The sequence below is a fragment of the Silurus meridionalis genome, chromosome 22 (genome assembly GCF_014805685.1).
Source record: "Silurus meridionalis isolate SWU-2019-XX chromosome 22, ASM1480568v1, whole genome shotgun sequence".
NCBI classification, from domain to species: domain Eukaryota; kingdom Metazoa; phylum Chordata; class Actinopteri; order Siluriformes; family Siluridae; genus Silurus; species Silurus meridionalis.
The window spans coordinates 17,491,724-17,508,042 of record NC_060905.1 but is presented as its reverse complement, the minus strand read 5'-3'; the positions used below and the strand labels follow the sequence as shown (position 1 = coordinate 17,508,042).

The window sequence follows — 16,319 nt, the reverse complement described above, 5'->3', positions numbered from 1 at the left end:
TCGACCAATTCATCGGTTTTGACGATTAATCAACTGTCGATAGTTGATTGCTGGAACTATAAGATGTGGGCAAAAATCCATACCGATAGTTTTTCCGGGTTGCATCTGTTTTTGGAGCGTTCATAGTGCATTAACTAAAGTTAGCAAATAAAATGAAAATTAAAAAAAAATGTTTCAGTAAATGTTAGAATTAACAAACAATAAACAAAACTTCTAAAGCATTTATTAGCTTCAGTTTAATGTAACAAATGGAAACTTACTGTAAAGTGTTAGCAATTCACATAAAAACACTTCTGCTTAAAATGGCATCTTTATATGTCCTCACACAGTCCAGAGCATTGAAATTGCATTTATTAACATTTTATATCAGCAAGTAGGATGAAACCTAGATATCAGTATCGGTAAAATCCACTCGACCTCTGTTTTAATGACGATCCTGAGTTTTTATCGCTGACAAGGTGAAGACCGACTACTTTTTACTCTGTAAAAAAAAAAAAAAAAAAAAAAACTGAATAACTGAGGGGTAAGTGCTTTAAAATGTCTTTTTATTTTGATGTTCAATTGTATTTCTGTATGAGCATTTAAACACTGTCACAAAGCAGCTTTACAGAATTCGGTAGGGAGCTGAATGAGCGAGGAGAAACTCCCTGTGAGAGAGTCTTCTTCATGCCGTTTCCTCGAAGGTACCTGATTGAAAGGTCCTAAGTTTGAATCGCAGCACCACCAGGATGCCACTGGTGGGCCCTTGAGCAAGGGTGGGCCCTTAATCTTCAACTGCTCAGTTGTATAAATGAGATAAGTCACTGTAAATTCTGTAAATGAATCCTTGAGTGAAACCAAAGTATTATCTATTTACAGACAATACTAAGTGTGTGTTTTTATGATGATCTGTATGAGCAGAACATGAAGACATTTATGCATTGAGCAGACAAACAAAGTGCTTTTGAAGTCTTTATCATTCTGAGGTACAGTGGGGGAAATAATTAGATTTAGCAGATTTTGGAAATGTTCCCCCTTACAAAGAAATATACAGTGTAGAAGATGGTGGGTTTATTTTAACTGAGAGAGATAAAATTTAAAAAAATTCAGAAAAAAAATTAAATGAATATATATAAATTTAGAATTTCAATGTGAAGTAGGTTTTTGATTCCCTACAGACCAGCAATAATTCTGACTCTCACAAACCTGTACCTTTAAGAAAGTTCTCCTAATATGAACTCATTATGTGTATAAAAGACCCCTGTCACAAAATCAACCTCTTCCATTCAAACTTCTCCACCCCCGTGGGACCAAAGAGCTGTCAAATGATTGTAGACCTGCACAAGGCTGGAATGGGCTACACAACCATCAACAAGCAGCTTGGTGAGAAAGAGACCATTGTTGTGTTGGTGCGATAATTAAAAAGTGGAAGAAATACAAGATGAGTCGGTTGCCCTCGCTCTGGAGCTCCATGCACAATCTCACCTCATGGGGTGAGGATGATTCTGAGAAAGGCGAGGGATCGGTCGATAATTTACGCGGGAGGAGCTTGTTAATGATCTCAAGGGAGCTGGAACCATTGGTAACACACCAAGGTTTCTCTGCTCAAGACTGCACATAAACACGTCCATCTAAAGTTTGCTGATAAACACCTGAATGATTTAAAAAAGGCTTGGGAGAATGTAATGTGGTCAGATGAGACCTTTGGCATCAACTCGACTTGCCGTGTTTGGAGGCAGAGAAATGCTGAATCACGCCACAAGAACACCATCGACACTGTCAAACACGGAGGAGGAAACATTCTGCTTTGGGGCAGTTTCTCTGCTAAGGGTACAGGAAGACGTCACCACATAAACAGGGCCATGCACTGGCAGAACCTCAACCAGAACACTGAAGATGAAGATGGGTGTTGAATGGGTTTTTCAGCATGACAATGATCAAAAACATATGGCCAAAACAACAATCTGATGGTCTTGTAGCCCATTCCAGGCTCATGCAGGTTATGCTTGTTCCTGATGTCCTTCGACAGCTCTTTGGTGGAGAGGTTTGAATAGAAGAGGTTGATTTTGTGACTGGAGTACTATCCTAAAGCGACATCACCTCACCTTTCTTCTAAAGGTTTCCGCACGAGTCTACTTGGAGACGTGCCGTCTCTCTTCTACCTCATTGATGTCAGAGCACTGTCCTTGTTTTCCATGTAATCAGTCTTACTGAAAGGTCAGTGAGTCTCCTCTCAGTGATCTGCACCCTGCTGAGGTATGGGACAGTCTTTAAAGCAGCACTAATAAATCTGTAGTCCCCAGGTCAGATTGTTCACTGAGACTATGGTGTTTATTTTGAACCTTCTACTTTACCAGGTGAGAGCTACAACCGAATAATCTGCATATTTCAATTAAAAAATGACTTTTCCCCATGGATAAGTCTGGGTTTATTTTCAGAAGAGCTTTAATATGTCAGCTATATTAACTCAATAATTTAGTTACATTTATGGACACTTTACAGAGATGAGCTTTAATATCTATAAGTTTGTTCCCTGTAAATGGTTGGGCCAGTGGTGACCGTGGTGAGAAAAAACTATCTAAATCTTAGAGGAAGAAACCTGGAGAAGATCCAGACTCAAGAGACCCCATCCTCATTACCGAATCAGTGAGGTGTACTGATCAGTGATTGGTGGTGATATATGCTTTATAAGAACTAATTTGCACTGAAAAAAATCTGAGATCTGTTCATCTCTAAATATGAGTTTGAATATCATGTGATAAGAATAAAAAACTTTTTTCTTTTCTCTATTTCATTGACTTTAGTGGTCTGCAGGGTGTTTTATTTATTTATTTACTTTTAAATAACCACTTCCACGTGTGCCAATATCTTGTTTCATTCGCACTTTTTTTTGTCTATGCACTGATAAGATCACACTGGTTGTGCATTATGGTAATTCATGTTTAATGAAAATATGTCATTAAATTATTAATTAAAGCATATTTTATTTAGTAATATAATATGCTCCCACAGACCATGGACCACCCTCTGCCCCCTTGTGGAAAAACTGTGTTGCTTGAAACTGGTCAGTGACGCAAAAAAAAAAAAATGCTTTTCCAACATCTATTGATTAACATCACAATATTGGGGTTTGTGACTGATGTGATGTTAAAAAATGAACATGAGTGAAGGTCATGGTGAAAATGTGGTTAATAATTACAGAATATATGCCAAATGTGGGTGAGTAAAGTCTACTGAATATATCTTCCTTTATTGATCAGGTTCATCAGTGGCTTCTGCACAGTAAAATCACTGTGCATTTTGGTTGGATGACTCTTCTTCTTCTTCTTCTTCTTTTGGCTGCTCCTATTAGGAGTCGCCACAGCAGATCATCCGTCTCCATACCACCCTGTCCTCTACATCTGCTTCTTTCACACCAACTACCTGCATGTCTTCCCTCACCACATCCATAAACCTCCTCCCTGGTCTTCCTCTTTTCCTCCTTCCTGGTGGCTCCATCCTCAGCATTCTCCTACTGATATACCCCATGTCCCTCCTCTGCACATGTCCAAACCATCTCAATCTCGCCTCCTTCACCTTGTCTCTAAAACGTCCTACATGTGCTGTCCCTCTAATAAACCCATTTCTAATCCTGTCCATCGTCGTCACTCCCAACAAAAACCTCAACATCTTCAGCTCTGCTACCTCCAGCTCCACCTCCTGTCTTTTACTCAATGCCACTGTCTCTAAACCATACAACCAGAGGAGGGAAGTAATGGAGTACAAATACTTCGTTACTGTACTTAAGTAGATTTTTAAGGTATCGGTACTTTACTCCAACTTTTTACTTTTACTCATTACATTTTTACACAAATATCTGTACTTTTTACTTCTTACATTTTCAAAACCGGCTCGTTACTTTAGTTTTAATCCATTGATTTGGTGAAATATCACATTTTTATTTTCACTATATATATATATATATATATAGATATAGATATAGATATATATATATATATATATATATATATGGCTGTCAAAATTAAAATTATTTTAAACAGCACAAAATGTTTTCCTTTCTTTACTTAGATATAAAATATATAAATTAACTCCTCCAAATTTTGTTTTATTTCTGAGTCTCAAATCAAACACCAAAATCCGCCGTGATTCTCACAATTTACACTCTGGATGGCGTTTTGTGGGTTTTCCCTCATAATGGCGACACAAACTTAAATTACTGTCTTTATTGATCTTACAGATAAAAACAATACATCATTTAAATCTGTAAAATGTCTATAATTTTATATATATAAGCTTCCTGACTAGACTTGAAGAGGTGCAGTCTCTCCGGTGTCACCTCATTAACTGTCCGTGTGGAAACATAGCAAAGGCTCTAAATGATGTCCACACGTCTCTGCACTGATATAGCCTTTATATTTAATCACTGTACATATGCTTACATATAAATCACATGCTGTACATATGATACATGTTTAACACCTCCAAGCTGCCAGTTTTGGGCACCTGAGCAAGCACTTAACTCACTACTGCTCATATAGTGAATGAGATCATTAAGAGTCGCTCGGGATGAACACTTCCAACAGGAAGTGGCTATATCTCGCTATCTTTGTCTCTCTATTTTCTCTATTTATCTAATTGTCTCTGTGTCTCTTTTAGTAAATGTCTCTCTCACTGTATATGTCTCTCTCTTGCTGTCTCTCTATTTGTTTCTCACTCTTTCTAAAGCTGTGTCTGTGTCTTTGTCTTTGTCTCTGTCTTTCCTGCTTATTTACATGTCTAACAAAGTTTTGAGTTTTGAAGTAATGCCATTAGTGATCTATGATGAAAGACTTCCCTGGTTCGATTCTTACCTCTAGTTTCATATTGAACATTATAAGAAGTTTTTAAAAACAGAACAATGAAAGATCATTAAAATTGGTTGCTGGTAAATCATGGTATATCAGTGGTGCAGGTGTTGGAGATGTGGTTCTTGTACCTGAGTCACTTCTCATAGACTTCCGGTTACTGAGAGAATGTACAGGAAGGAGAAGTTTTGACCCTCTACCATCATGATCTAAGAGAAAACACTGGTCTCCTAACTATAGAAAAGCCAAGAGTCCAATAAGCAAAGGTTTGTTTGCCTCTCCTGTGTTGGCGTAATGGTCAGTGAAGTGGTCGCTGCTATCTGACACACCTGGTTCGATTCCTACCCCTTAGCTTTCCTTTAAAGTGTTTAAACAGTTTTTAAAAAGAACCAAAAAAGGTCCTAAAAATCAGGTTCTTGCAGGAGATCCTGTGGCTCAATTGGAAGAGCTTTACCTCTGGGTTGAGAGGTTGCCGGTTCAAACCCCGGCCAGGGCTCAAAGTTAAGCGTGTGGAAGGTTCCGGTGGCTGTAGTAAGGAAGGTGTCAGAAATGGTTGCGTGGAAGGTTGGATGTGGTTTCGGAGGGCATATCCTGAAGCAGGGGGGCAATATCCGGGCATCTGGCCCCCCGGTGTTTGAGAAGCTGAAAACAGGGGGTTATGAAGCAAAAACGTTCAAGAAAGTATTGACTTAGTTTTGCATATATAGGGAAAAATTCTGCCAAAAACCTATCACCCTCACTTTTTCTGAGGCTGTGAAGCAGCAGGTCTTCACAGCCTTTGTTTACAGTCAACTACCTCATTGCTCATTAGACACTACTTTCCACACAGCTTACCCAGTGTGGGGACAAGCCAGATTCGAACCAGCAACCTCTGAGCTCAGAGGCAAGGCTTTTATCACAAAGCCATCAAGTCCCACAACATACCAACTTTTTTTGGGGGGTTTATTCTTTGTTTCATGCTTCAAAGCAAGAAATTTAGACCAGACAGAAACACAGAAAGCAGGATTCGAATCCTGAACCCCACCAACAGCGCAATAAGAGTCTTAACCCACTGAACTATCTGGAAGGACCGGCTGCGACGATTGTTCAGAGCAGGTCTATCTTTTCTTTCAAACCAATAACGCAAGAATATAATGCTAAAGACAGACATAGGAAGCAAAACCATATCGTGACTAGCAGGATTCAAACCCTGATTCACACCATTAGCAAGGCACCAGCATTAACCCACTGAACCATCAGGAAGGACAAGCTGGAAAGCTTGTTTAGAGCAGGTCTATCTTTCTTTTTAACGCATCAAAACAAGAATATGAAGATGTAGGAATCAGGAATTTAACCTACCTCATGACTAGCAGACAGAAAGCCAGGTTTAAACCCTGACCACCAACATTAGCAAAGTACCAGCCTTAACCCACTAAGCCATCAGAAAAAAACAGGATGGGAAGTTTGATTAGAGCAGGTCTATCATTCTTTTTTCAAACCATCAACACAAGAATTTAACAGTAAAGAAAGATGTAGGAAACGAATACAGATGTAAGTAGCACAAGTTGAACCCACATTGTAAATAACAAGAAGAAAGCAGGATTCAAACCCTGATCCCCACCACTAGTGAGATACCGACCTTAACTCATTGAACTATTGGTAAGGACAGGCTAGGAAGCTTATTTAGAGCAGGTCTATCTTTCTTTTCAACCCATTAAAAACAAAAATATATCGCTAAAGAAAGATTTAGAAAGTGAATTCTGATCGTGACTGGCAGACAGAAAGCAGGATTCGAACCCTGAACCCCACCAAAAGCGAGACACCTGATTTAACCCACTGAACCATCAGGGAAGACAGGCCAGAAGGTTGTTTAGGGCAGGTCTGTCTACCTTTAAACCATCAACACAAGAATATAAAGCTAAAGACAGATTTAGGAAGCAGGAACATAACCGACATCGCAACTAGCAGGATTCAAATCCTGATCCTTACCATCAGCGAGGCACCAGTCTTAACCCACTGAACCATGGAAGAGATCAGACTGAGAAGCATGTTTAGATGAGGCACAAGCCTTAAACCACTGAGCGACTGCTGCTGAAAAGCATGTGTGATTTTTGGAGGGTTCATACTTTGTTTCATCGCAGTGCAGTAAGAAAGAAGGCATGTAGGACTGGCTTTGAAACCTTATCACCAGTGTGGACTATATTAAGGACCATGTTCAGTAACAAGCCTTAACCCACTGAGCTACCACAGAAGTGCCTTTTTTTTTGGTGGAGTTATCTTTCATTAAAGACCAGGAAATCAAGAAATTAATCCAACACAGAATTGAAATGTTTTCAGAGCGGACAAGATCCAGAAGTTTTATTTACCAACACAGCAACCAGCTCGACCAGGAATCAAACTCTCAAACTCATCCTCATGGGGACCCTGACATTAACCCACTAGGCTATCACATCCATCCATCCATCCATCCATCTATCTATCTATCTATCTATCTATCTATCTATCTATCTATCTATCTATCTATCTATCTATCTATCTATCTATCTATCTATCTATCTATCTATCTATCTATGATGTGAGGTCCAGTTAACAGCTAAAACATGTAGAAGTAATAACTACTTTTTACTTAAGTACATGTCAGAGCCAAGACGTCTTTACTTTCACTTGAGTAAAAATGTTTAATCAGTACTTCAACTTTTACCAGAGTATTTTAAAACATGAGTATCTGTACTTCTACTTAAGTAAAGGATGTGTGTACTTTTGCCACCTCTGCATACAACATCGCAGGTCTCACCACAGTCCTATAAACTTTCCCTTTCACCTTCACAGATACTCTTCTATCACAAATCACTCCTGCTATCACTCTTCTCCACCCACTCCACCCTGCCTGCACTCTTTTCTTCACTTCTCTAACACACTCTCCATTACTTTGCACTGTTGACCCCAGGTACTTGAACTCCTCCACCTTCTCCACCTCTTCTCCCTGCAACCACACCACTCCACTGCCCTCCCTCTCATTCACACTGACTACTGACTTTCATTCCCCTTCTCTCCAGCATGTACCTCCACCTCTCCAGGCTCCACTCAACCTGCTCTCTACTCTCACCACAAATACCAATATTATCCACAAACATTATAGTCCAGGGAGATAAACAGGAAAGGGCTCAGAGCCGATCTTTGATGCAGTCCAACCTCCACCTTGAACCTGTCTGTTGTTCCTACCGTACACACCACTGTCACACTGTCCTCATACATGTCCTGCACCACCCTCTGACACACCAGACTTCCTCATACAATACCACAACTCCTCTCTCTCCACCCTGTCGTACGCTTTCTCTAAATCCACACACACACACAATGCAACTCTTTCTGACCTTCTCTATACTTTCTCGAAGCTCTTGCTTGGCATAAAACCATACTGTTGCTCACAGATGGTCACCTCTTCTCTCAGCCTGGCTTCCACTACTCTTTCCCATAACTTCAAGGTGTGTCATCTGATCCACCCAACTTTTCCACTCTTCATCCTCTTAATCGCTGCTCTCACTTCCTCCTTACTAATTCTATCCACTTCCTGCTTCACATCTCCACATCATCCAACCTTCTCTCTATCTCATTTTCCTTGTTCATCAGCTGCTCAAAATACTCCCTCCATCTTCTCAACACACTCTTCTCACTAGTCAACACATTTCCCACTCCATCCCTTATTACTCTAACTTGCAGCACATCCTTCCCAGCTCGGTCCCTCTGCCTGGCCAATCGCTACAAATCCTTTTCTCCTTCTTTAGTGTCCAACTTCTCCTACAGCTCCTCACATGCCTTTTCCTTGGCTTTCGCCACATCCCTCTTTATTATTTCCCTCTTTCATCCCTACATGCCCATTAAAGTCTGCCCCAATCACCAACCTTTCATTCCTATGTACACCTTCCACCACTTCAGAATTTTTCCTTCTCCTCCATCTCACAGCCAACTTGTGAAGCATAAGCACTGATGACATTTATCATCACCCCTTCAACTTCCAGCTTTACGTTCATCACTCTATCAGAAACTCTCTTCACCTCCACTACACTCTTACTGTACTCTTCCTTCAGAATCACCCCTGGTGGTCATTTTTAATTAGGTAATCTAACAGCTTTCAGAAAACAGTTGAATTGTGTATGTAATGACAAAAGTACACACATTGTTCAAGTAAGTATACTACTCAAGTACAGATACTATAGATTTTTTTAAATTTAAGGTAAGGTGAAGTTTGGCCTCTATGTTCTTAAGTAAACTACTCATTACTACTACCTGTTTTGGTGTCACTCTGGTAACTGATCCTCACATCATAATATATTAATACAAAAGAACTGTCAGGCTGAACATCCACCATATAGAACACAAGCAGAGAAAAGATTATCAGGAATGTTTCCATCACAATGTTTACGACTCCCTCCGTCTCATCCACGTTACCACCAGACTTCTTGCCTTCTGCTTTGCTGATTTTAATAAACTAGTAAACGTCTGAGGTGAGCGAGAGCCAGGAAATGCCTCTGGTATTCACGTAAACTTAGTTGATTAAATAAAGACTTATGAATATAAGCCATAATAAAACAGTGCATTGGAGGGGTTTTTTGACAGTTTGTACTTTTTGAAGGTTTAAAAAGGGAGCATCTTTACTTTAAACTCTTGGATGCACTTGTTATTTAAATATCAAGGATCCCCCCCACACACACACACACACACACGTTAACAGTGCTTCATAATCAAGCTGATCTCATCGTTCCTACCGTAACCTCCATTAAATCTGCATCAGTTCTCATGTAGATTGAAACTACAGTACTAAACACATAATTCAGTATTCTATAGAAGTTTAAAAAAAAAAAAAACCCCACACAATGTTTCAGTTTTCTCTTTTATTGTAAAAGCACTTTTAGTCAAAAAGACCAAAGCCCATGTCATCATCAGACTCTTCGGACTCCTCCTTCTTCTCTTCCTTCTTCTCCTCTTCCTTGGCTGAAAGAGAAAAATCACAACACTTGTAAAACAGGAGTGATGTACAAAATGGTCCTCATGTGCATGCTTGTGTTAGAACCATATCCAAGTCTGTTTAGTCACACCAGGAGAAAACCTCCAAAACCACACTGAAATACGTTAAAGAGCATTCACCTGGGGCGTCTCCACCAGCAGCAGGAGCAGCTCCAGCAGCAGGAGCGGGAGCAGCACCACCAGCTCCCACGTTGCAGATCAGGCTACCGATGTCCACGCTGGCCAGAGCCTGAAAACACACACAAACAATACTGAGCTACAGAACATCCCATTCATCTACAAGTACAACGATCATGAACATCTGGTGATGCACCTCAATCAATTGACAAATCCCACTACACACCAGAACCTTCTCAGATGACCAACGCAGCAACATCTAGATCGAGATTAAAATGCTAGCAATGTTCCTAAACCTTTTCTGCGGCACACAAACACCTGGAAACATCTGTCTCATCTGAACTATAAACCTGAATATACAGGTTTATAGTTCAGATGAGAGATGTTTCCAGGTGTTTGTGTGCTCCTGAGGGTGTTCTCTACTCAACCCAATAAACCCAGTAAAAACATCTGCCGCCAGAAATCTAGACATCTACAACAAGACGTCACATTTAAACAAATTCTTTCTTCATACATCCCAAGCTATGATGCAGCACCCCTGGATCAGAGACAGTTAAGGGCCTCACTCAAGGGCCCATCTTGGTAGTGCTGGGGCTCGAACCTACAACCTTCCCCTCAGTAACCAAGAACCTCAACCACCTTCCACATCAAGATCATATCTCAGCTTGGCAGGAAGCTGAGCTCAAAAACACGTTGGAGCACCCCGTGGACCAGAGGGTGTTTAAGAGCCTTGTTCAAGGGTCAAACATCTCAGCAGTGCTGGGGCTCGAACCCTCAACCTCATGATCAGGAAGAGAACAGCTCACATCCCTATATTTTCCAAATATACCAGTTTGGCAGGAAACTGAGTCAGAGTCAGCAATGAGGAGAAAGAGAAAAGAGTTAAGAGCCATGCTCAAGGGCCCAACAGTGACAGTGCTGGGATTCAAACCCACAACCTGTCCGATCAATACTGAGAAACCTCGTCAGGAAGATCTGATCCCTTGAGAAGGATATAATCATGAGTATAAAAGATGAAGTGTACCTTGGCGAACAGACCGGGCCAGAAGGGCTCGATGGTGACTCCAGCTGCCTTGATCAGGGCGTTCAGCTTGTCCTCCTGTCACACACACACACACACACACACACACACGTGAACATTAGTGACTAGGGGCAATTATCTTAGCATGACCCTGTAATATATAAAAGCCCAATATTATAACACACATAAGCACATGATACTCTGTAGACGTTACACCTGTCATGCTAATACTGACTAGCATTCAGAATATACATGTATAAATTATTAAACATTTAATTCAATACCTGGCCCTTATACACACACACACACACAGAGCTTTATTTACTATTTAAATTGTATTATAGTAACATCGGGCTGCACCACGTGACCCTGCTTTTGCCGCTCAACATGGCGGCCCGGCGCGCGGACTGAACACGTACCGTGACTGTAACCTCGTCATCATGGAGGATGAGAGCGGAGTAAATACAGGCGAGCTCGGAGACGGAGGCCATTGTTCTTTCAATTTACCAGACTTTAGGTCCTGGATGCCTAATTGGGACGGTGCTAGTCGCCGGATTCGTGGGCCTTAGCTTCGCTAGAAGAACCGAGCACCTTTAGGCACGTTCGCGTCTTCTGTTCCGAGAGCGGAAAAGGGAGTGAGTAGAGGCGGGTCTTCTTTTTTTATACTCCCATACGTCACTTCATGGGCGGGGCGAACGAGGAGGTGTGGTTTTTAGACGTCAATCTGGAAAGCGTGCTTTATATAATAAGAGCCTTAAAAATGGAACAAAATCAATGTTTCATTACAAAAGAAACTAATTTGAGTTTGTATTTTTGGCGCGGTATTTATTCAAGATTGTTTTGGAAGGATCGTGGTTTAAAATAAAACTGTATTAGTGTATGATAGAAATGTGTATATTTGATGTATGTGTTGTGTACAGCACAGAGACTGAAGATTGAGATTAGACATGAAGAATCTTTGTCTAATCTCTATAAAATAATACAATGAATTACAGTGTTTGTATGTATGTATATATTATGTGTGTGTGTGTGTGTGTGTGTGTGTGTGTGTGTGTGTATAACTTCTGGATTACGTAGCATCTCTGGATGGTCTTTCCGTGTCAGTTTGTGCTTGTACAGCAGTAAAAGAGCTTGGCGTGATTGTTGACTCTAGTCTTTTCTTTGGGGCTCATGTAAATATCTAGATTAGACTACTGTAACGCTTTACTGTCTGAGTGTATCGAATAAGTGCATAAATAAGCTTCAGTTAGTTCAGAATGCAGCAGCAAGAGTCCTCACTAGATCTAGGAAATATGATCACATCACCCCTGTTTTAATCAGTCTACACTGGCTCCCAATCAAATCTCACACTGATTATAAAATACTACTACTGAAGCACTTAACGGTCTCACACCGCAGTATCTGAGTGAACTTTTGTACCAGTATGATCCTCTACGCCTACTTAGATCAAAAGGTGCAGGCTATTTGTTGGTACCTCAAATAATGAAGACTACAGCAGGGGGCAGATCTTTCTCTTATAAAGCCCCACAGTTATGGAACAGCCTTCCAATCAGTGTTTGGGACTCAGACACAGTCTCAGTGTTCAAGTCGAGGCGGAAAGATATTTATTTAGTGAAACCTTTAGTCAGTGGGTGTTTCTGAGGTAGATAATATCTGGAGGGATCATAGATATTAGTGTTTGCAGCTGCGTTTTGGATCATTTGCAGTGGACGAATAGAGTTCAGGAGAAGACCTGCTAGCAGAGAGCTGCAGTAGTCCAGTCTTAAAATGACAAGAGCCTGAACAAGCACCTGGGCAGCCTGTGTGGACAGAAATGGTCGAATCCTTCGGATTTTGTAGAGAAGAAATCGACAAGAACGAGCCACAATAGCGACATGTAAAAAGAAGGACATTGTCCATAGTTACCCCAAGGTTACGAGCAGTGGCTGAAGGGCAGAGGAGAGAGTCATGAAGAGAAATTCAGAGATCTTTACTTGGAGATAAAACACCTGGGATGACCAGCAGTTCTGTTTTGCTGGGGTTAATTTTTAATTGATGAGCACTTATTCATGAAGATATGTCTGTAAAGCATGCCAAGATCCGAGCGGAAGCTGTGGTATCTGAGGGAGAGAAAGAAAAGATGAGTTGAGTGTCATCAGCATAGCAGTGGTAAGAAAACCCATGAGTATTTGACTTCAACAATAGATTAGGTATAGAGGGAGAAAAGGAGGTGACCAAGTTGAGCCTTGTGAGACATCAGTGGGAGAGTCTGCGTGGGGCAATGTGGATCCCCCCCATGTTACCTGGTATGAGTGACCTTCCAGGTAGGAAGCAAACCATTTCCATGCTGCTCTATGGATACCGAGGCGCCTGAGGGTAGACTAGAGAGTCTTGTGGTTGACTCTGTCAAATGCTGCTGAAAGGTCAAGGAGGATAAGTATAGATGACAGCTTGGCTGATCGAGCAGCATGTAGTTTCTCAGAGACAGCCAGAAGGGTGGTCTCTGTGGAATGTGCTGCTTTGAAGCCAGACTGGTTCGGATCATGGAGGATGTTCTGTGAGAGATAGACAGACAGTTGGTTAAAAACAGTGCGTTCCAGAGTTTTAGAAAGAAAAGAGAGAAGTTATACCGGTCTGTAGTTGTTGATGTCTGATGGATCCAGAGCAGGTTTCTTCAAGATGGGAATAACCCTCGCTTGCTTGAAGGTAGTTGGCACATGGTCAGATGTTAAGAACCTGTTGATGATCATGGAAATGAGCGGCAGAAGGTCTTGTGAGATGGTCTGAAGAGTAGTTAACAGGATTGGATCCAGAGGGCAGGTGGTGGGATGGCAAGATTGGATGACTTGCAGTATCTCATCTTCTGCTATAGTTAAGAAGCTTGACAACAAATAAGTAGTGGATCCTATTGTCTCAAAGTCATCTACAAGTGATAAACGTATACTGTGAATTAAACTTCAGCAGAAAACAGGTAAATAACTCCAATAAAAGAGAGGGCAGCTTGAGGTAGGGGTGCTCACTAGCGCCACCAGCTAGTGCACTCTATGTGACTCTCTATTTTGCCTATGCTAAGACAAAAGCTGATGTTCATTATTACAACACACTACAAACTACACAAATAAAACTGAATTAAATTGAAAAGTGATTGCAGCACCAAGCCAGTGTAGCAGACTATTTATATTTATTACAGCCCAAGATTATTTATATTATTTATTTGTATCACAGTTTCTCTCAGTTGATTTGAAGTGTTTCTCGAATCATCCTTAATATTTGCAAACCTATAAGTGCATTTCTCAAAACAATGTGTACAATCAGCACAATACATTGGATTTCTTGCAAAAGCCTGAACTTTTCACAAAATCTTTAGTTCATCTCTCAAAAGTAAGTATTTGTGTAAATGAACATCTCATTCCCATCAGAATGAAAAGTCCCTTTGTTATTGTTCACAAACAAAATCATCAGCATGTTTAGTCATGTTATCAGTATGATGCTGCACAGTTTTAGTATTTCTTAATATAAACTATGGTTTGGATCACAGAGACTGAAAATGCACAAAATTTTACTTCCTTCTGTTTAGTATTTATGAATTTCAGCAGCACAAATTTATTTATTTGATTTATATTGATTATAAAAGACCGAACAGGATTCACACTTTTACTGTACTATAAAGTGTTCGTTTGTTTCTTAGTTGTTGATCCATTATCAGAATGTATAACTCTGTGTTTTTCTCTGTCTGTATTCACTCTCCAACTGAAGGTTCACGAGATTCACCTTTGACCTGTTTTAGAGAACGAGTTGATTATCGGTTGATCTGATGTCGTTCACTCGCCTTCATTAGTGACATTCAAGATTAATCTGCACAATTCATCAATTCAACACATTTACAAATAAAAGTTTAATAGAAATTTTAGATGACAGATGATGACAACTGGTTTAATCATTTTACATTCAATGGCTTATACAATGAACTGATGCTGAGATGTTTCGGAGGTTAAAACTATTCAGGTGAAACCAGTATAATATATTTTGATCAACATGAACATCAACAACTGATAATGTAGGAAACAGCAGACACTTGTACACAAACGATTAAATGATGTACAAAAGCATTTGCAATTTAATCAAAGCAACAAGTAATGTTCTTATTATGAGCACAAGTGACTCAATGATGTGGAGGTTGAACAAGTAGTTTTGAGAATTTTATTTCTGATCTGAGAAACGCCACAAAGCAACTGAGAAAAACTGTAACATAAGCTGTTAATCAGGACACAAACATACACTATTACAATGCATCAAAATGTGCAAATGTGTCAGGTGACATAAAAATATGTTAATTTACTATTTGTTTAACGAAATATATACAGTACCAGTCAAAAGTGTGGATAAAACTTCTACTTTTTTAAAATTATTGTTTTCAACATAAATTAATACTGCAGACAAAAAAAAAGGTGACAGGACAAATATGTCAATATGAACACAATTAAGTAGTCAACAAAAATGCGTTAAAAAACCCAGAATATGTTTTATATTTACGTTTCTTCAAAGAAGCCATCTTTTGCTTGGCACACTCTTCGAATTCTCTCATTGAACCTCATGAGGAAGTCACCTGGAAGGTTTTTTTCCAACATTCTTGAATCTTGTCCAGTGGTTGTAGTAGCACTAATAGGGATATTGACTCTGTACTCTGGATTTCCTCTGTAAAAGACAACTTTTGGTCTAAAGCACATTAGGAAGGCCAGAAATGTCACAAATAAACTCTTGACAAGACGTACCTGTGAACTTACAACCATTCCAGGTGAATACCTCGTTAATCTGAGGAGAGAATTCCATGAGTTTGCCAAGCTGACATCAAATCTACATTAATCTACATTGGACAAGTCAAAATATAAAACATTTTCTGGATTATTAAACACTTTTTGTTGACTACACAATTCCACACGTGTTCTTTCAAAGTTTTCAGTATGTACAATATTGAAAAGAATAAACATAAAGAAGAACCACAGAAGAAGAACATATGTGTCCAAACTTCAGACTGGTACTGTAGATGATCGATTACATAAATGAATGTTTTTATTATAATTTTTTTGGGGGGGAAATATTAAAACACTTAATTTGTATTTTGTATTGTTTCTTTTTTATATCTGATGAACTCATTTGATTAAATAAATGATGAAACACTTAAAAAACATATCTAAAGAAATATTTAAAAAATGCTTTACAATTATACTTATGTATTCGATTTTTAAAATATACCTAATTTATGTATAGCTGGGAAAAAAGTGAGATACAGCTACATTTATTCCAATGCCGGTTTAATAGAATTGTAATAAATGTCTTTACAGCAATACATTAATTTTTTTATTTTTTTAATCAAC

The 16,319-nt window shown here is 39.6% G+C and overlaps 1 protein-coding gene across 1 annotated transcript; it reads right to left on the bottom strand.

Annotated features, from left to right (window-relative positions):
• Positions 1–9,679: 9,679 nt before the first annotated feature.
• Positions 9,680–11,607, bottom strand: rplp1 (ribosomal protein, large, P1). The gene is made up of 4 exons (XM_046834940.1): positions 11,385–11,607; positions 10,969–11,043; positions 9,948–10,056; positions 9,680–9,794 (listed from the first exon to the last, which is right to left on the bottom strand). The coding sequence occupies exons 1-4, from the start codon at positions 11,454–11,456 to the stop codon at positions 9,712–9,714; spliced, it is 339 nt and encodes a 112-aa protein (XP_046690896.1). The 5' UTR covers positions 11,457–11,607; the 3' UTR covers positions 9,680–9,711.
• Between the last annotated feature and the right edge of the window lie 4,712 nt (positions 11,608–16,319).